Source organism: Papio anubis, chromosome 1 (genome assembly GCF_008728515.1).
Source record: "Papio anubis isolate 15944 chromosome 1, Panubis1.0, whole genome shotgun sequence".
In the NCBI taxonomy this organism is placed as follows: domain Eukaryota; kingdom Metazoa; phylum Chordata; class Mammalia; order Primates; family Cercopithecidae; genus Papio; species Papio anubis.
In genome coordinates, this window is record NC_044976.1 from 2,026,380 (window position 1) to 2,045,276 (window position 18,897).

Below are 18,897 nucleotides of genomic sequence, written 5' to 3' on the forward strand. Positions count from 1 at the left end.
GCCCGCGCGCGGCCGAACTGGGATCTGAAGGCAGAGGCAGTGTCTACGCGAGCAGCGTTCTGGAGCGGTCCCTCTGCCACCTTTCCGCGCGCAGTTCCGCGCGAGCCGCAGGACGCGGGCGCTGTGGGTAACGAAGTTGCTGCCGGTGTGCGCAGACCGGCGGCCCCGGGGTTGCGGCGGCAGGAAGGGACCGCCACTCCACGGCTGCGGGTACGCGTGAACACACGGCTGAAGGTCACACGCAGCGCATCCAGGCAACGACATTCGTTGGCGGATTTTTAAAGGTTCTGAGATCAAGAGGGAAAGCATGGGAAACCGATTCCGTTTATTGCTCCCAGCGGCGGGGGAGCTCCCGGTTGCAGACACCCAGCGGCTCGACCACTGCAGCGTCCCGGCCCTTACTGGGCCGCACACGAGTAGGAGTCGTTGGGGCCTTCCTGCACCTTCTCAGTGAGCCCGGTTGGGCCTGGATTAGGCTCCCTCCTGGGCCCAACGGGAGGAGATCAAGGGAGTTCAGGTTCACAGTCTCAATCTCTTAAAACAAAACAAAACAAAAAACTCCGAATTGGGCCGTTGAAGTGCCCATGGGGCATCCAGATACTCCTGACATCTGCGCAGGACAGCGGGGCACCCTGGTGGGGATGCCAGGACACAACGCCGGGCAGAGGGGTTCCACTGGGATGGCCACAGCATCGTGCCTGCTGATGGCAAGCCGGTCCCCGGAAGCTGCCCATCTGCAAGGGACAAGGATCCTCTTGCAATCAAAATAAGTCAGTTTCCACACATCTGGGGTTTGTTCGAAATCAGCGACGTGGCTCACATTCCTGGGAAGTCCACTCCTCCCAGCTACCCACTCTGGGACCTGGAATCGGGAATCGGCTTTGGGAGGTCCCTACATTTGAGCAGTGCAGGGAACGGAACCTTGCCACCACTGGGCCAGAACTGGGACCTGTGTCGTGTCCTCTCCAAGTATTCCAGGGCACAGGAAGGCTTCCCAGGCCTTGGGTGAGAAGAAGGTTCAAAGGGACCCAGAAATATTGACCCCAGAGTCTGGGGGGGATTCCTATGGCCCCAGTGTGCAGCTGAGGCACAATGCTGGAGGAAGCACCCACTTCGGGTCATTTCAGAGGCCTGAATAGGGAAGAAATGGCCTTTTCGATGACTTGTGTCTCCCACCCACCCCCACCATTCTAGACCAAACGCAGGCTCCTTCCAGCTTTCAGCCCCCATTGAGACCCTGTGAGGTACGGGGTCCAAGCAGCCCTCCTCCATGTTCCCCTCTGTCTAGTGGGAGCCAAGTCAGCCATCCCCAAGGGCCCCTGTGGTCTCCTGCCTCCTGCTGCTCAAGTCTGGGAGACTTTCCCACCAAGTGTGGGGCAGGAGAACATGCCCAGAGAGTGAGAGCCTCATCCTGGCCTGACTCAGTGGCCCAGATATTGGGGGTGGGGTGAGTGCTGGCGGTCTGGATCCCACCTGGGGCATTTCCAATCTCCCAGGAAAGCCCGTTGGTAAACCAGAGGCTATGTGTTTCCTTGCTACCTGGAGGAACAAGGTGGGGGTGTGGAGTGAGTAAAACCTTGACTTGGAATTCAATAGAGCCTGAGGCCAAGTATCTGAAAACCCATGGCCAAGTTCAAACCCCACAGAGGAGCAGGAGGGAAAGGGGTGAGAACCTGGTGAGGTCAGTCCATCTTGCAAGGTGCCATGCCCACCTCCTGTCCTGCACACACAGCCCAAAGCAGGGCTCTCTGGGGCCTGAGGGGCTGGAGGTGGGGGCAGCTGGGGCAGCTATGATCCTGCCAGTTGGCATGGGGCACAAGACCTGGCCAAGCGAAGGGGCCCTCTAGCCCTAGAATGCATTTGTAGATTCAGGGAGTGCAGGGTGGGCCGACATGGTAGTTCTGCTACTCAATGGGCTTCTGGGGAACCCCTGGGGCTTGGGGCCCTCCTACTCAATGTCTAATAAGATGCTTCCTCCAGCGCTGCAGGACCAGCATTTCTGGCTCTCAAGTCTGCCCTTTTCTCTAAGGAATTAACCTGGTCATGGGTCTGCAGCCGCTAGAAACACTGGGAGCCTGCAGGGCTCATGGGGAAATCACGTTTCCATGGACTCCCTCTCTGCCGAGACCCCAGCAGAAGTAGGTGGTTAGCTAACCTCCAAGACCCCAGCTATAAGATTGGTTGTGGAACTCGACAGCAGCGTGCAGTTGTCCAGTGTAGGAGCCTCTTTGTGGTCACCCCACACTCACTGTCCTTGGACAACTCAAGGAGGCCAGTGGGAATGAGTTCACAGCACTCACACTGCCAGCACAGGGGCCCCAGGGCCTGGCGTCAGCCCCAAGGCTCTGCAGACCTAGACTTGGTTTGAAAATTGCCCTTAAAAGTTTTAATACCAACCTTTTCCCCACTGGGCCTCCACTTGCCCTACCTGTTCCCCAAGCCCCCCAAAGCCCTTGCCAGACAGGAACACAGACCTGGGCCCCAGGGAGGACCTGCATGTCATCTTCCCTGCTCCACTCTTTTTCCTCATGGGACTCCTCAATCCTGACCTGCACTCCGCTTCTAAGTCTGGCCACGCGGGGGCAGGGCCTGGCCAGGCCAGGATGCAACCCCGGCCAGGGCCCTGGCCTTGGGGACAGCCTGCCTGGGCTTCTCGAGCAGGCTGGGGAGACACTGACCCACCGGAGCCAGGGCTGCATCAGTGCCTTGCGGGTAGGCAGCCCAGCTTCTCCCTGGCCAGGCTTGACCGGCAGCTACCCCTCCCCAGGCAGATCCGTGACCTCATCCCTACCCTACAGCCTGGAGGAGGGCAGGGGCCAGATGGCACAGACCAGCTTGCTCCCATACCTCCTGCCCTTCTTCCCTAGGTGCTGGCAACAGTGCCAGGGATGGCTGTCCTGTCCTAGCCTGGTCAGGGTTCTGAGAATCACCTCCTGAGCTGGAGGAGGAGGCATGGAAAGGACCCGAGAGAGCTGGGGCACCCCTACAAGAAGGCCAGGACTACACAACCTTGGCATCTGTTGGCTACCTCCAGGCCACAGGCAAAGGAGGCCTTTGCTGGGCTGCAGGGTAAGGGTGGGGAAGGGACCCTCTTTGCAGGTGGGAGTGCTTTGCAGGCACTATAGTAACTTCCCCAGGCCTCCTCCCAAACCTGCGGAGGCTTCAGGCAGGAGCAAGGGGGAACTGGGTGCAGAGATACGGGAGTGACCTTGAGTCCTTTCTAGCCAGCAGCTCCAGCCAGGTTGGGCCTACCATCGGGAGTCTGCCCTTGGTAGGGTTGAGGCAGGACAGCGCCTGTGTTCTTGGGCTCCAGCACCTCCCGCCCACTCGGGTGAGCAGGTTCAGAACCGGCCTTGGCCGTCCAGAGCTGCAGCAGTGCCCTAGTCTGCTATGCTGATCAAGACCTCCAGAGCTGGGCCTGTAAACTGAGCTGTTCTGTGCCCCAGCCCCTGTTGAAAGATGGTCAGGGTGTGGGGAGGGTGGGTAAAGGGGTCGATAGACCCTCAGAAGGATGGCAGGGAATGGGGCTGTGCCATTGCTCATGGCCCTTCCCTGGGCAACACTCACCTGGTACCAGAAACAGCAGAGGTAGCGGCCAGTGAGCGCTTCTTCCATCCAGGGTTCGGGCGGCGAGCTGGCTGCAAGACTGGGCACCCTGGAGCCATGGGAGCCGCATCTGGGTTCGAATCTGAGCAGGGAAGTGGTGCCGACTACGGAGGATCCAAGTCAGAAGGCCCAGCTCACCGCCGCCGCCGGCTCCCGCCCAGCCCCGCTCCGCTGGGCTTTTCCTCTGGGGTAGCGCCGGCCGCACGCCCTTCCCCATCCGGGGCGCCTCTGCTAGGACACCGGGGTCTCGGATTTCTCAGGGCTGCTGCGTTTCACCTCCTTTAACGCGGAGGCGCGGAGTTCCACGTGTGGGTCTCAGTGGAGCCGCCACAGGTCTCATTACACAACAAAGGGCAGGGAGGGCATGGCCAGGAGCCTCGCGGGGCGGCGGAGAGACCCCACATCGCGGGCGCGACCCCTGCCTCGGGCTCAGGCTGACTCTGCGGCAGCTCCAAGTCCCGTTCCCGGGCAGGACCTCGGTGCTCCGGAAGGGTGCGGGGGAGCAACCCGGCCAGGGCAGCGCTTCGGTTTTCTTCCAATTCATTCTCGATTCCCAGATACTCAGATGAGAAATCCGCACTTGGACCGTCAGGTTCCTGGGCCGGGGCCACCCTGCCTGCGCTTAGCCCGGCCCCTCCGCCGCAGCGCCTCGGAGTTTGGGGGCTGCAGGGGAAGAGGAAGCGTCTGGTCGGCTCCTATCCGCGCTGCTCCACCTGCGCCGCCGGCCCTTCCGCCCCCTACGCACCTGGGCCCGGAGAGGCCAGAGGGGAGTGTCCCCAGAGGCCCAGGTCCCCGAAGGTGGCCCAGCTCGGGCGCTCGCGCAGCCGGGTACTCACCTGGGGGGCGCGGCGGCAGGAGGGCGCGGACGGAGAGGTGCGGGCGCCCTGGGACAACCAGCCGAGGACGCCTGGTGTTTGGACGGCCGCCCCCGCGCTGTCCCCCCTTGCGAGGCGTGTTGGCCTCCGCGGCCTCGCGAGGGACCGAGGGCGGCGGGTCCGAGTGCCGCCCGCCGGCCTGGGCAGTGGCGGTGCGCAGAGCTGGCGGCGCCTCCGCTGTTGTTTTTGAGCCGCGAAGCCCGAAGCAGCAGCCGTTGGGTGGGGGCGAAGGGGAGGAGGCGGGGGCCGGGAGGCCCGAGGGGGGCGGCGGGGCCCGGAGGGGCTTCGGAGGAGCCGGGTTCTGGCGCGCGAGCCCCGACGCCCCCTCCAGCGCCCCGCGGGGCGGGGACGGGGGCCGAGGGGAGAGTGCAGGAGAAAAGCGGGCCGGGGCGACTGGGAATGCAAAGCTTTTTAATTAGTAATAAAACGCTGTAAAATGGAGCAAAACCAGCCCGGACCCGCGTCCGAACTATCGGCGCGTGTGCCCCGAGATCCAAGGAAGTCGTGTGGAAACCCGCAGCCGCCGCCCCATCTTCGGCCCCGACTGGGGCGGGAGCAGCAGTGCGACGCGCCGCGACGCAGGGGCAGGGTGGGGGGATAGTCACCTCGCCTCCGGGGCCACCTGGGTCCTTTTAAAGTGTCCGGGGTGCGGGCCCCGGGCGGGAGCGCGGAGCACGGAATGTTTTCTTAAAGGGCCAGTTCCGAGCTGCGCTGAAAAGGGGAGGAGGGGGAGAGATGGGAGGAGACGAAGACCGAGAAGGCCGAGGAGAGCCCCCCAATCCCGCGCCGAGGCGGCGGCGGCGGCGGCGGCGGCGCGACGATGAGGATGATGAATACATTGCAAAGTTTTTTTGGCCCCGGCGAGGGGTGTCAGATTGAGTGCTCTGTGCGCATGTGCGAAGGTGTCCAAACTGACAATGCTGGGGAGATGAAGATAGTGTGTGGCTGCTTCTGGACTCAAGGAGGAGGAGAGAGATTCCGCGAGCCGACACCATGCGATCCAAGGCGAGGGCGAGGAAGCTAGGGGCCAAAGTAAGTCTCCCGCGCTCGGCCGCGCCGCGCCGCCGGGGCCCGGGCCGGGCCGGGGCGCCCGGGCCAGGGTGCGTCGGGCGCGGCCGGCGCGCCCGTGCCCGCCCTGGCTCGGCCGCGCGGCCCGGGGCTGCCCGCCTCTCGCGCTCCGGGCGACCGGACTCGGCGCGGAGGCTCGGGGCGCCCGGGCCGCGCGCTCCTCGGGAAGGCGCCCTCCCTGCTGAATCCCTCCCCCCACCAGTGTCAGGCGCCTGGGCCCGGGGAACCTGAGGCGCAGGTGGGGGCCGGGGAGGGGCGGAGGGGGTGGGCCGGGGGTGGAGGGGAGCGAAAAGTGAAAGTTAGCGAAAAGTTGACGAAAGGGGAGAGCAACTTTTTCCTCCCCGCTCGCTCTCTCCCTCTCTCTCTCCGAGTGGCTCTCAGTCCTGGTCAAATCATATTCCGGGCTTTTGAAATAGTGGGCGCTAGAGCACCGCCTTTGGCGTCCGCCAGCCGGGCGCAGAGGAGGGAGACCCCGAGCCGGGGAGGGGCGGAGGAGGGGGCGCGGGCCGGCGCCCACCCGGCCCCGCGGGCGCAGGGGCAGGGGTAGCAACGGCGGGACAGCCGCAGCCACTTGGGGAGCAAAATGGAGACTTTTGCCCGGGCTGGGAACTGTGGTCGTGAAGTTTATCCCCCGGCGGTGCCCCGCGTGGTGGAGGGCGCTCCTCTGGGACGCCGGCAGCCTGCGCGGGCCGCCCGGGCGACCGTGCCTCCGACAGGAGGGTCCCTACCAGGCGACCTCCCGACCCACCGCTGCCGCCCTCGGGCCCGCGCGGACCCCTCTGTACCCGCTTGCCTGGCACAGCCGGGCCCGGCGGGGACAGAGCTGCCCCGGCCAGACTGCCTGGTCCTCGGTCTTACTTTCTCTTTCGCTCCGTCTCGGCCGAGCCCCGGGCTCCGCGCGCCCCGCCTGCCGCCAGCCGGTCCTTGCCGCGGGCCGGTTGCTCCAGCCACCCGCGCCCTCGCCCGCCACTGCGCCTCCGAGCAGCCCGCGCGCACCCCGCAGCCCCGGCCGCCGGCGCCATCCGCGGTGAGGCCGGCGGGCAGGTGAGGACGGGCGGCGCCGCGGCCCGACCAGCGCGGCTCCCACAGCCCCGCTGAAGCCCCGGCTGCAGCGAAGCGGCCAGTGCCGCGCGGAGCGGAATCGGCGCCGCCTGCTCCCGCCGCCCCCTCCTCTGCAGGCCGCCCGCCCGCCCACCCGCGGAAGAGGCCCCCGGGCCGCTCCCCTCGAGGTCCCCGCCCGACCCACGCCGTTCCGTTCGCGCCTCCGGGGCCAGGTCCCGCCAGGCCGGCCTCGCAGCTCCCGGGGCCGAGCCCCCAAGCGTGAGCCGGGTGGGCGCGGGACTCGCGGCGGCTTTCCGAACTCCGCTCCCTCGGCTTGGGACCCGCCCGGCTAGTCCCAACAGCGGCCCGGCGGCCGTAGGCCCCGCGCTCTGTGCGCCAGGGAAAAGCAGCTCCCGAGTTATGCCGGACGCCCCTGCGCCCCGCCGTCAGCCGTTCCCGGCCCCTCGGTGAGGCGCCCCCTTCCCGCCGCGCTCTGCTGCCGGGTGCCCTTGGCCTCGGCCTCTCGTGACCTCTGACCCCTCTTGGTGCGAACAAGGCCGGGCGTTTCGCCGCCGACGCGAAGGGGCTGTCTGTGCGCGGCGTTGCGGGCCCTCCGCGCGTGGGGTGTACGTGTGCGTGTTCGGGTTCGGTTCTGTGTGTGCACCGCGGGCCTGCTCAGAGTCGGGGCCACCGGGCTGCGTGTGGGCCACCAGGTCAGGCCCTAGCCCAGGATGGGCCCGAAGCTGGAGCGAAAAAGGGGAAAGCGGCCGCGCTGACGCCGGGGCCTTCGCTGCAAGCGAGAGGCGGACTCGGCGCACCCGCGCGGCCTCGGAAACTTCCAAGAGGCCCCGGCTCTCCGCTGGCTCCACCTCTGCCAGGTGGGGAAGATGGCCCGGGACCGGGTCCGCTCAAGACCAGAACTGGTGCATGGCAGCCGTCTGGTGGCCTGGCCCGGAGGCCGGAGAGCCGGGCCCAGCGGGAGCGCCGAGCGCTGGCTTCCTTTTCCCGAGAGTCTTTAGTGAGGAAAAACCCCATGAGAGGTGATTGCAAGGCCTCAGCCCTCTGCCCACACTTGGCCGAGCGCTGGGAACCCCTCCTTCCGGGCTCCACAGCTGGGACCGCTTGTCCCCAGGCCCCCCAAGGTGGCTGAGGCAGGTTCGGGATCACACTGCCTGCCCTGAGCAAGGCAGGATCCGCTGAAGAATTTCATTTCATCAGGCGATATTTTAAGCAGATGTGGACTTCCCCAGGGACCACAGTCCATTACCCGAATCAGAGGCGGTAGGGCCAGCACTGCAGCCAGCAGGTCCTCCCCTCCCCACAATGCTGACCAGGTCAGGGGACTGTGGGGTGGGGCAGGGGCAAGGTCATGGTTACCAGGCTGGTATTCAGACTGGGCACAGAACAGCCACCAGGCCAGTGGAGGCGACCCCATGACCCAGTGCTTTGGGGGCCACCGCCGAGTGTGCATCTGGAGGTGTAATCTCGTTTGTGTTTCCCTGGAGACGCCATTCCAAGCCTCCGTTCAGGTGGGTTGCTCCTCCGGGCTGGGTCTGGTGAAGGGCTGAATAGTGGCGGCTCTGGGGGTGACCTGGGCTCCCAGCTGAGCTTTCCAAGGACAGAGGTGGCCACTGGGGCACCCAAGCCGGGGCTGTGGCTGAGCTGACGGGAAACCTACAGCCTCCTCCACCTGAGCCTGGGGGCCAGGAGCAGAGTGAGGACAGTTCGGGGACAGGGTCCCCCTACTGAAGCCAGGGCAGTAGGGCCGGTGGGGAAGGGGCCGCTGTGGCCCCACATCACAAACTCAACGCCTAACAAAAGCTTATTGTTTCTAGGGCTGTTGTGAGCCAGGTGGGCAGGTGGGGGGTTAGCACCACCAAGGTGCCCTCTGGACCACCATCCCCCTCACAGCACAGCTGGGGACCTCTGTGCAGGAGAAGGATGTGCCAGTCGGTGCCCGCATCAGAGCTGCTCCTTGAGGCCTGATCCCCACCTAGGTGGCAGACCCCATGTCCTAGACGCCACATACTCCAGGGCTGGGGGAGTGCCCTCTCCACAAGTGCCATCTAGCCCCTGGGGTAGGGGAGCTGTGGCCCCCGCTAGATGGGAACTGTGTGTGTCCTGCTTGTTTTTGAGGGTGATGTGTGTGGAAGGTATGCTGGAGACAGGGTAGAGGTGAGCGGGGCTGGAGGCCCAACTCACAGCCTCTTTCCTTGTTCCTGCAGAAACAGGCCAGGCTGACTGGACCCTCCCCTCTCCCACCCTCCCTGGGGAAGTTGGCCTCTTCCACCAGTCCCCTCCCCGGAGCCAGGACGGCAGCCTTCCGTCCGGAGGCCGGTTAGGGCAGCAGCGCCAGGACGTCCGGCGGGAGTCCAGCCTCTTGCCCCGCTTCGGACGAAAACATAGAGGCTGCGGTGGAGGGGGGGAGTGCAGGGCTGGCCGCCAGGGCCTGGTGCCCCACGGCAGGGGACTGTGTGTCGCCCACAGGCCCTCCCTGTGCCCCTGGCTTCGCAGGTGTGCCATGACTCGGAAGCTGGCAGGAGGGGGCTTGCCAAGCTGGCTTTGGAGCAACTGCTGGGTGGGCTCCTTGGGGACAGGCGCTGGCCATGCCCTAGGCTCGCCAACCACCAGACACCCACTGGGGGCGTCCTGCTTGTCCTGTGAGGGGCTCTTCCAGAGCAGGTGCCGGCCAGACCTCCTGGCCCCTCCTGGCCCCAAGGCTTCCTCCTCTCCCAAGCCCTCCTCTGGGCAGTGCGCAGAGCAGGGGACCAGGGCTGCCGTTTCTGCCGGGAGGCTGTGGGGGAAGGTGGCCCGGCAGCCAGGGGCTCCCCCCACCAGGCCCCTCAAGGGAGGCGAGGCTGGTGGCAGCTCGCTGGGACGCCGTGGGCCCGATTAGCCCCCTGTTTTATTCAATTAGGAGGCAATTAGGGATCCTTGGGGGGCTGGGGCTGGTAATTAAGGTGATGTATAATTAGAGTTTCAACAAAAATTATCCAGGATTAAAAATCTTTTGAATAATTTCGTTTAAAATTTTCAAATAGCGTTAAATACAATTTATCAGGTTTTGAATCAAACCCGTGTAACAAGTCTTGGAAGCTGCAGCTCCCGTCGCCGGCGCGGGAGGACCAGGAGCAGCTCCGGCGACTTGCCCGTGCGGGAAAGAAACTTCGCGAGCGAAGCCAGCTGGCTGGGGCCTCGCCGCGGTGCAGCGGCGGCCGCGGGCTCAGAATCGGGCCGCCGAGGGCTGCAGACGGCGCGGGCCGGGTCGGGGAGCGGGGCCTGGGAGACCCCTGGCCGGCTGGTGGTCTAGGCGGGCTTCCCGCTCCCCGCGCACAAAGTCGCGGCCAACTACCGCGGAGCAGCGCCCGCGTCTACACAGCGCAGCCTGGCGCCCCGACCCTGGCCGGGCGGGAGCGGCTCTCTCCCCTTCTAGAGCCCCAGCTTGGACCCGAGGGTCCCCTCCTCCTGGCCTCCCTTGCGGAGGAGGGCAGCCTCCGCGTCCCCAACCGCCGACCCTCGACCTCGTGCGGGACACCGTGGGCGCCAGGCCCCTTTTTGCCTCGGTTCCCTGCGGCATCCCTGACCCGCGCCCCGAGAGACGCGGGAGCGCGCGCCGCCTGAGCTTAAGTAGGGGCTGTAGGGAGAGGGAAGTGCAGAGAAACCGAGGCAGAGGGTGGGGATCCGGCTTTCGAGGGTAGACCCGCCTGCCCAGTCTGATCCGCAGCCCGAGCTCCTGCTGGGCAACCGCGGGAGACTGGCAGGGCTTCCTAGCGTACTTGGAAGACAGGACACCTCCTCCCTTCACTGACCCCGGGAAGACAGAGTGCAGAGGAGCAGGCACCACTTTTGGAAGTGAGAAATCCCAGGCGCAGAGAGGTGGAGTAACTCTTGGGAGGCCACACAGCAAATTGAGGGCTCCACTGAAATTCAGTGAAATGAAGACCTCCAGGGTTTCTTACGTAGCATTCCCCTCCCCCACAGAGCACTGCAGGCTGCTACTAATTCCATAGGGTGTGCGTGTGTGTGTGTCAGGGTTTAAGCATTTTCTCAAGGCCAGTGCTCAACTTGTAGCAGGTCTGTTCTTAAAAAGCAGGCAGGACGTCACACGCGTCCAGCGTGTAAGTGACCTCACACCTGTAGGCTGGATTCCTGCTTCACAGGGTCTGGACTCCTGCTGGGCTCTGTCCCCCCCCCCACCGCTCCTGCCCCTGCTGTGGGTGTCCTGCCCCCAAAGGCAGGCACAGAGGAGCAGAAGCCTTGGTCAGGTGGCCTGGCCTGCACCCTCCACACCCCCTCACTCACTGCCTTAGGAGAAATGCAGGAGGTTCAGGTTGGTCCAGGAGGTGAAGGACCTGCCCCTTGCCACCCCTCAGATCTGGAGGCGAATAACCACCCCCACCCCTTCCCCCCTCCCCACCCCCATCTCAGCAATCAAGGGGAGGTGGAGCTGCTGCTGCCCTGTTGGTCTGAGCTACAGGGCAGAAAGGGATGGCAGCTGACGTCTCTGGTCCAGCCTGGCATGGGCCGTGACTCCTCAAGTCTGGGTGTCTCCTAGGCTGCAGCAGGGCCACGGTGGCCGTTCTGGGCCAGGAGTGCTCCCAAGCTTCGGTGGGCCCAGAGCAGGGGAGGGGTGGCCTCTTCCTGCTCTGACCACTTCGCTCTTGGGCTTTTGCCATCAAATCCTCCACGGTCTGGAGGTGCCTGGGCTGGCCCGCCTGGCGGGCCTAGCCTGAGAGGCAGGAACAATGCCCTGAGGCCTGAAGACAGGAGTGCCGGCCCCTCCAAGATCATATTTGTTTAATAGTTAACATTTTGGACAAAAAAGGAGGGAAGTCAGATTCTGGTGAAGGTTTTGCTTATTTTATATCCACTATAACTATTTCTGTCCATGAAAATTGGCTTAATTATATCAATGGAATGTTTCTTTTTCAATTCTGTATGCAATTAGTCCATCTTGCCGGCTGCAATTTATTTTAATAAAAAAATAAACCAGTGGTGTGTTCAGTTCCTCGTCCCCTGGGGACAAATGCGATTGGTGTGTTTAATTTCATTAACTACAATGCGGCCTACTGGAAAAATGTATAAAATCAGCTTTATACAGCTTAAACACTGGCATTTGAAACAAATCATTATTGCATTAGCTGTCACACTGGTAATTCTAGAATCTAAGGAAAAAAATATATTATGGCTGTTTTTATAACCCTTTGCAAATGCACTGTTAAAATAATTTATAATCATTTTAAAACATGGCTGGGTCCTAGTGACTATTTCATCTCCTCTGAATAAGGCTCTGTGCCATCCCATGCGCATTTTCCGCGCTGATGGCGGTGCTGTTTCCAAGCCTGCACACGCACCTCTCAGGGCGGAGGCCATGGAGCCTGTGTTGAAACGAACCCAGTGACAAGGAGTCACTTTTTCATTCTGGCCTGAACCCCACTCTTCAGGCGGAGTAGTGGGTGCGGTGACAGGCTCATCTGCGATCCACCTCGGGCCAGAGGGGACCCCAGAGGCCAGAGGTTGCAGAACCCTCAGCAGCTGCTGCTCGCCATCCTCTTGGGGGAGGAGGAGTCACGCACCAGTCTTGACCGAGAGTGAGCCAAGCCCCCCACGCGTGGGGTGCCCACTTCAAATGTATAGAACCAGGAGCAGCCTCTGCTCTGCCCACCTCGAGGCCCTGCTTGGCAAAGCGGCTCTCTGAGCCCGCTGTGAGGAAACCCACCAGATCGACGGTCCTCTCGGGATAACAGGCTTCCCAGCACACTGTGCCGCTCCAGCCCATGCTCCGTCAAGCGTGGGTGTGCGAGGGGGTGTGTCCAAGCACGTGTGTGTGTGTCCACGTGTGCGTGTATGTTGCGATCCGTGTCTTTGCTGCAGCCCTGGCCACATCTGCACTGACTGCTGGATGCAGGGAGGGTGCGGGATACATGCTCCCTGTCCAACTGGGGTGGACCTGGGGCTCTCAGAGGATCTGTTGGGGCCGGGAAGACGAGGGAAGGGTTTGCTTTTCCTGCTTCTGAGATGTGCTCTGAGGAGGCTGAGTTGTGCCACAGACGCCCTTGCTAGTGGCCGCCGGCTGGTCCCCCGCGTGGAGTGGCTCAGGGAAGGTGTCTGGGTGTGCAGGAGCAGGGACACATGGGCTCAGCTTCTGTCTGCTCCCAGCATCTCTGGGCAGAAGCAGTGGAGCCTGGGGCTTCTCCGAGGGTGTCTGTCTCCTTCCTCGCCCACAGGTAGTGCCAGGGGGGCATTAACAAGAAGGAAAGGGCTCAGGCGACTTAGCTGGAGGCCAGGGGCCAGGGCTGGCTTCCCTTAGGTGTGCAGAGGAGTTAGCTGGAGGCCGGGGCCAGGCTGCCTTCACTTGGGTGTGCGGAGCAGAGGATTTCCAGGCTTTACGGGTGCTTCTTAGGTAATTCCCAGAAACCTGCTCGGTTTGCTTGGGCACATTAAGGACTATTCCCTGTCCCTCCTCCTTAGCCTTCCGACTTACCTTGATGGATTTACTTAGGTTTGGTTTTCTCCTCTGATACCAAATGTGTATTCTATAAGGAACTTCAGCTTGGGGTGATGGTGGGTGTTTTGTGGGGGGACACAGGAACTCCACAGAGCACACATCTCTGGGTCTGAAGCCCCTTCTTGCTTCTCAGAGGGGCTGGTCTGCATCTTGGCTGGCTCTCCCCAAACCTGTGGCTCTGGGGCCAGTTCCCGTTGAAGTGGCCCCCACAGGGCAGGTCTCCAGGCCTGCAGTTTGCTTTCCGTGGGGTGTGCTGCAGAGTTGGGAAATCAGTAGCTTTGTCTCCTTTCCCACTTTAGAAGAATCACAAAGCTGAATGTTTGGGGCAAATATGAAGTCCTGGTCCATGGGCCTCCTGGAGGCTGCTGGCGAGGTCTCCCGTGGGGCCTGGCCCTGTCCCATGACACAGGCCCAGGAGTGTCCCACATCAGCCCCAGAAACCCAGGCTCTGTTCGCCCCAACTCTGCATCGTGTGCGTGTCCTGCTCTCCCAGGGTCCCCAGCACCATGCTGGCCTGGGTTTGCTGCTGGCCCCCTCCCTCATTGCTGCTGGACTCTCCCCTTTGTGAAACCAGGTAAAAGTGAGGACACTTTGGACAATAAAAGTGAGTTTGAACTTGGTTGAAGAAGTGCGGCCGTGTCTGCACGTGTGTGAACCGGTTCCTCCAGCAGGGGTGTCTGCACAGAAGGATCTGGAAGGTCCCCCAGGGTATTTAGTGCGTGCTTTTTCCTGGACTTCGGGGTCCCAGAGCCAGGCTGGGGTGCTTCACAATGTCTCCTCCAATCAGCCAGGCGGCCAGCTGGGGAGCTTCGTTTTTGTCTCCTTGGTCTGTTTGGGAAGCTGACTGGTCCGTCCTCAGCCCCAGCCTGTGTGTGTGTTGTGGGGGGTGGGTGTGCAGGCCGCAGGTGCTCACAGGCCAGGCCCGGTGCGTGGACCACAGTACTGCGGCATCGCTGTAGGCAGGGCCCGGACCACATCATAAAGCCAAACCACATGGGGGTCTTCCCTAAGCTGCAGCAGAAGAACCGCTCTGACTCCTGCTTCATAGCTCAGCCCTGAAATAAAACATGCAATGATTATTAGCTGCTCATTTCAAACTAGGAGGCGCAGGTGCTGGAATCTGTTCTGGCCCCTGCCACATGCAGTGGGTGCCTCCCCTGTCCCCGCCGCCTCCCCACAGTCGGCCTCCCTGGGTCTTCTCCGTCCTTGCCTCTGTCCTGGGGTGGAAACAGCTGTTGGCACGTGCCACTTTTTTTCTTATCAGAGGCCTCCTAGTTCTTGCAGGGGGCTTGGGGCTTCTGCAAGTTCCATTCCCATCCGTCCGCTCATCCTTCCTGGTGCCAAGCATAGTGTGGTGGGATTCCTGTGCGCCGGGCTCTGAGACCTGCATGTCAGGGGGCAGAGGACCTCTCCAGCTGCAGGATGCATGCTTGGGGCCCACCTGGAGGGAGACAGGGTCCCCGAGCTCTGGGTGGTACAGGCTGCCTCCCGCTGTGGCAAGTCAGGGGCTCAGCAGCTCCACAGCAGGCTCTGGTCCTCACTGGGGAGTGAGTGGTCCCTCGCCTGGGGGTCCGGACCATGGCGTTCTAAGATGGCAGGAAAGCCAGAATCCGACCAACAGCTCACCCCAATCCCCGCCGCTGGAGACACGAGGCTCAGGGCCTCCTCTCTGCAGTGGCGCGGTGATGCCTGTTCCCAGTCCTGTTTCACATTTGAAAGGCCCAGAAGAGAGGGAGGGAGGCTGCCAGAGAGGAGGGTTATGTAATTTTCTTTGCTGCCATGAGCCTCTGTCTCTCTCTCTTTAATTCGGTAGTTCAAATGAAATTCGTTTCTCTAGTACCTGTGGCAGGCAGGACGCCGCCAAGGTTTTAGTGGAGGGAGGAAATGATGAGGTGCATGCGTGAGGAACGGGCTCTAATGTGACCGGGAGCTCTTGCCCGTGACATGGTTGAATCCTGTATCTGATCTAGACCTGGCGGCCGATAGTACGGCAGCTGTGGATTTCCATAACAGACTCCGCCATGGCTCCTGTAGCTGGGTCTCCCAGGGAAAGGGGAACGCGTTGAAAAATGCTCAGACATTTCTCTCTGCCCAACGGGCTGTAACAGCCTCGTCAGAGAGGCTGGTCACATCAGTCCGTAAAACATTTAAACAAAGACCAAAAGCGACTCTCACCGGAGGAGCCCAAATGGTGACCGCAGGGTGGCCGCGGTGGTCCCCGGGCAAACAGGAAGTCGGCGTGACTGTCTCTGACGGCTCTGGGCATTAATCCTCATTTTACCCCCTGCTGCCCACCGCTTCCCTGGTGGAGCCACGTCCCGGAATCTCCGCTGCTGCCCGGGCCTGTTTGGCCTCAGACTATGCTCCCGAGTGAAGGCCGTGATAGGGAGGAGAGGTCTTGGCTATGTCAGCATCTCTCGGCAGTGCTGGCCTGAGAGCCCCTTCCAGCCCCTTCCAGCCCCACATCAGAGGGTCTGCTGTCATCCCTCTCCCGCGTGCCGCCCTGCTGGCCCAGCCCCTGTGTGTGCACAGGGCTCCTTCGGGGTGCGGTTGCAGGGCTGTCAGGGGGATTGCCCCAAGGTCCGTGGGTCCCTTTCGGAGGGAAGCCTGTAACGCAGAAAGTATCTATTGACTTGGTGAAAATACTGCTGCTTTAGGCAGCAAGCCGCATGGAGCGGCCTGGCCCAAGAGACCTGCCACAGGAGCTGGCTCCCTGGGAGATTTCTGGCCTTCCTTGCGGGTGACCCGCAGGCTCTTATTCCTGGAAAAGCCGATGCGTTTCTGAACTACTTGAAAACCAGAGGGCGTTTTCTTGGCCAGAGCTGACACTGCTTCAGGGAGAAGTGGCCCCTCACATACCCCTTCATCTGGCTGGCATGTTGAGATTGTCTCCAGGGAGCGTGCGGACGTGTGTGTGCTCTGTCTGTCCACAACACGCACACCTGCAGGCCAGTGTGCTTCTGAGGTCGGCCCGAGAGGGCCCGCCAAGCTACTCTGTTTCTGTTGATCAGCGACATCGCACGGCTCCCTGCCCTCTTGCACCTTGAAAGAGCCACTTGCCTCGGCTGCACCTCGGTCCTTAGCCCTCCACGGCGCCAGAGTTGGTTGCCTCAGCAGCTCGTGCGCACCCGGCCCAAAGCTGTTCTGCAGCTGGTCACTGTGGGAGAAGAGACCGGAAAAGTTCAAAGGTGGAGAGGCAGCAGTGATCTGGAGGATTTTTCTGAACGCTGTAACCCCTGAGAAGAAACAAAGAGGAAACGAGGCTGTTTAGATAATCCCGGGCCCTGGTGCTTGCATTTAGAAAAATTAGGCCCTCTTGAAAAATTACAGAATTATGCTGCCAGTGTCAGGTTCCCAGATAATGATGTGTCTGTGTGTGAAAATATTAAATTGCAATAACACGCCGTGCGAGTGCCTCTCTGAATGGGGTATTCAGTTCCCAGCCCAGGCTGAGCGTACAGCGAGTGACTGACAGAATACAAATGGTGCCACGAAGCACCGGGGATTTACGGCCGACCCGCGCTTTCCGATCGGTTTCTCTACCCCGGCTCATCCAGCCATCCTTTTCTTTAATGAAACAGCCCGACAATGTGGCTAATTATTTATTTATCACATTAGCAGGAAGAAAAGCTATCAGAGACAGATCAATTTTTCCCTGGAAGTGATTTGACATGACTTTAAAAATAAGATCTACTAAGATATGCTGAGCGGTGTCCTCTGAAACCCCAAATTTTGTTTCATCAACTCGGCTGACAATCCATTTTGCAAAAACGGGAGGCCCGGGCCCCTAAGCCTGCAGCCTGAGAAAAAGCAAACTTGAGCAAGGCCAGCTTGCTCTCCCCTCGGACCGGGCAACTGCTGCTGGATTTCTGTTCTGAGGAACATGTTGGGCGGCTTCTTCCGGGCCAGGGAAATCTGAGCAGCCGCAAGCGAATCTGGGACGATGGCAGATTGTTAATATCTCAGAGCCCCGGAGACTCGGCGTCTCTGACTGTGAGCAGCGGAATCCGGGCCCGAGCACCCAGTGCTTCCTGGAGAGTGTGTGTGCCTGAGAGTGTGTGTGCGTGGAGTGGGTGGCCGGCCGGGGGGCTGTGCACATTCTGCCGAGTGTCCTCATGAACAAAAGGCCTAAAAAAAAAAAAAAGCAGAGAGTAAGGGAGCTCAGAGAATCGGGGGGCAGATAGCATGGCCACGAGGGGCTCTCTGGTTTCACGGCTGGGAATCGGAACCTCAGGGCAGAGGCCCCGGAGTCTTAACTTTCCCTCCGTCGGAGGTGTTAGTCTTACCTTCCCGAGGTTAGATAAAGCCGCTAAAAGCTGCTGTTTGTTATTGAATCTCATCTGCTAATTACGGCGGCGGGACTTGGGTTCGAGGCCCCTCGCAGCTGCACCCCGAGTCCCCTGTGCTGGCGGCTGATAAGGGGTCATTCTGTGCTCTTTCCAGAGCGTTTTAGGTTGCGTCCGCTCCTGACAGGTGACCCTCGTTCAAAGGGAACGAGGGGCTGGTGGCCACAGTGGGCGTGAGAGGCCCATTCCTGCAGCCTGGCCCCGCTGGCCCCTGGAGGGACTCCTCGTTTTCCCACCAGACCGAGCGTGGCTGTGTGAGGAGCAGGGCTGAGGTGGGGAGAGTGCCGTCTTGCATTTTCTGACAGTCCCCAGCTCTCTCTCTGCTGGACCTCCTGGCCATGCAGCTGCTTCCCACCCCCCGGGTGTCGGTCACTAGAGAGCGGGTAGAGCCTGGCCACAGGGCACATGGGAGACCCCCATGGAAGGCCCGTGTCGGGGGCCGGGGAGACCACCTCCTCGCTGCCCTGGCTAAACACCAGCTTTGCAAAAGCAAGACCCTGCCAGCCCTGCTCCCCTGACAGACCCAGAGGCAGAGGCCTTCAGCGCCAGCGACAGGATGGGCAGATGAAGCCACGGTGCCCCAAGGTAGCTGTGAAGCCCCCGTGAGCACTGCCCTAAGCCCTGCAACCCTGACATGTGGAGGCTTCTGAAATTCCCTTGATGCCTCAAAGTTGAGCGCTGCCAGCCTCCAGCCTCAGAGACGGCGCCTGGCTTTCACTTCCCAAACCAACCGAGGCTCCACCACGTTCAATGACCTTGGACCCAACCACGGGAACTTGATGGGCAGGCGGCTGGCCCGGGGGCTCTGGTGTGACCAGGAAGGTGGGAGGCCTCCGCGGCCAGGCCCTCTGTGGTCAGGTCCTATGCAGTCTGGCCCCGTGTGGTCTTCCTTGAGGGGACGTTTTCTGTTCGTTGGGTTCTGCAGGAGCAGGCAGGAGGCCCTGTGGGTCCAGGAGGGCGCCTTGGGGCCTGCCTGGCCAGTGTCAAAGGGGTCATGGCCTACCTGCAATTGGACCATTGTCCCCTGCTGTGGCCACAGGATGGGGATGGGAGAGTGGCCACTCGTAGGAAACCCAGGGTGAGGGACCTCGCCCTCCAGGGTCTGGGGACCATTCCCAAGGAAGCCCTGAGCTGGGCTGAGTGGGGTTCAGTTTTCAGAGATGGGGTTCCGGGGAAACCTCCTTCGCCCCAGCCAGAGCTCCGAGGGTCACTCCTAGACTCCCTTGCTGGCGTCCAAGCCTCGGCTGGGTCAGGACAGAGCCAGGGTCGGGGGCCAATGCCCAGCAACCCCCTCCCCCAGGACCTGGAGCTGAGCCTGGGGAGCTGGAGGCACTCTCTGGCTGCAGCAAGTAGATGTAGGGGTGCGTTTCATCTCAGCTGCCCCAGGGCCGAGCTGGAGCACTGGCCTTTGCCCACTTTGTGCGGAGTCCAGCGGGGGGGCCTGGGGGAAGGG

At 62.0% G+C, this 18,897-nt stretch overlaps 1 protein-coding gene across 1 annotated transcript; it reads right to left on the reverse strand.

Annotated features, from left to right (window-relative positions):
* Positions 1-311: 311 nt before the first annotated feature.
* Positions 312-12,369, reverse strand: LOC116268914 (collagen alpha-1(I) chain-like). The gene is made up of 7 exons (XM_031650674.1): positions 12,256-12,369; positions 9,666-9,869; positions 7,255-7,333; positions 6,745-6,979; positions 6,478-6,655; positions 4,443-5,110; positions 312-4,269 (listed from the first exon to the last, which is right to left on the reverse strand). The coding sequence occupies exons 1-7, from the start codon at positions 12,367-12,369 to the stop codon at positions 3,888-3,890; spliced, it is 1,860 nt and encodes a 619-aa protein (XP_031506534.1). The 3' UTR covers positions 312-3,887.
* Positions 12,370-18,897: the final 6,528 nt, after the last annotated feature.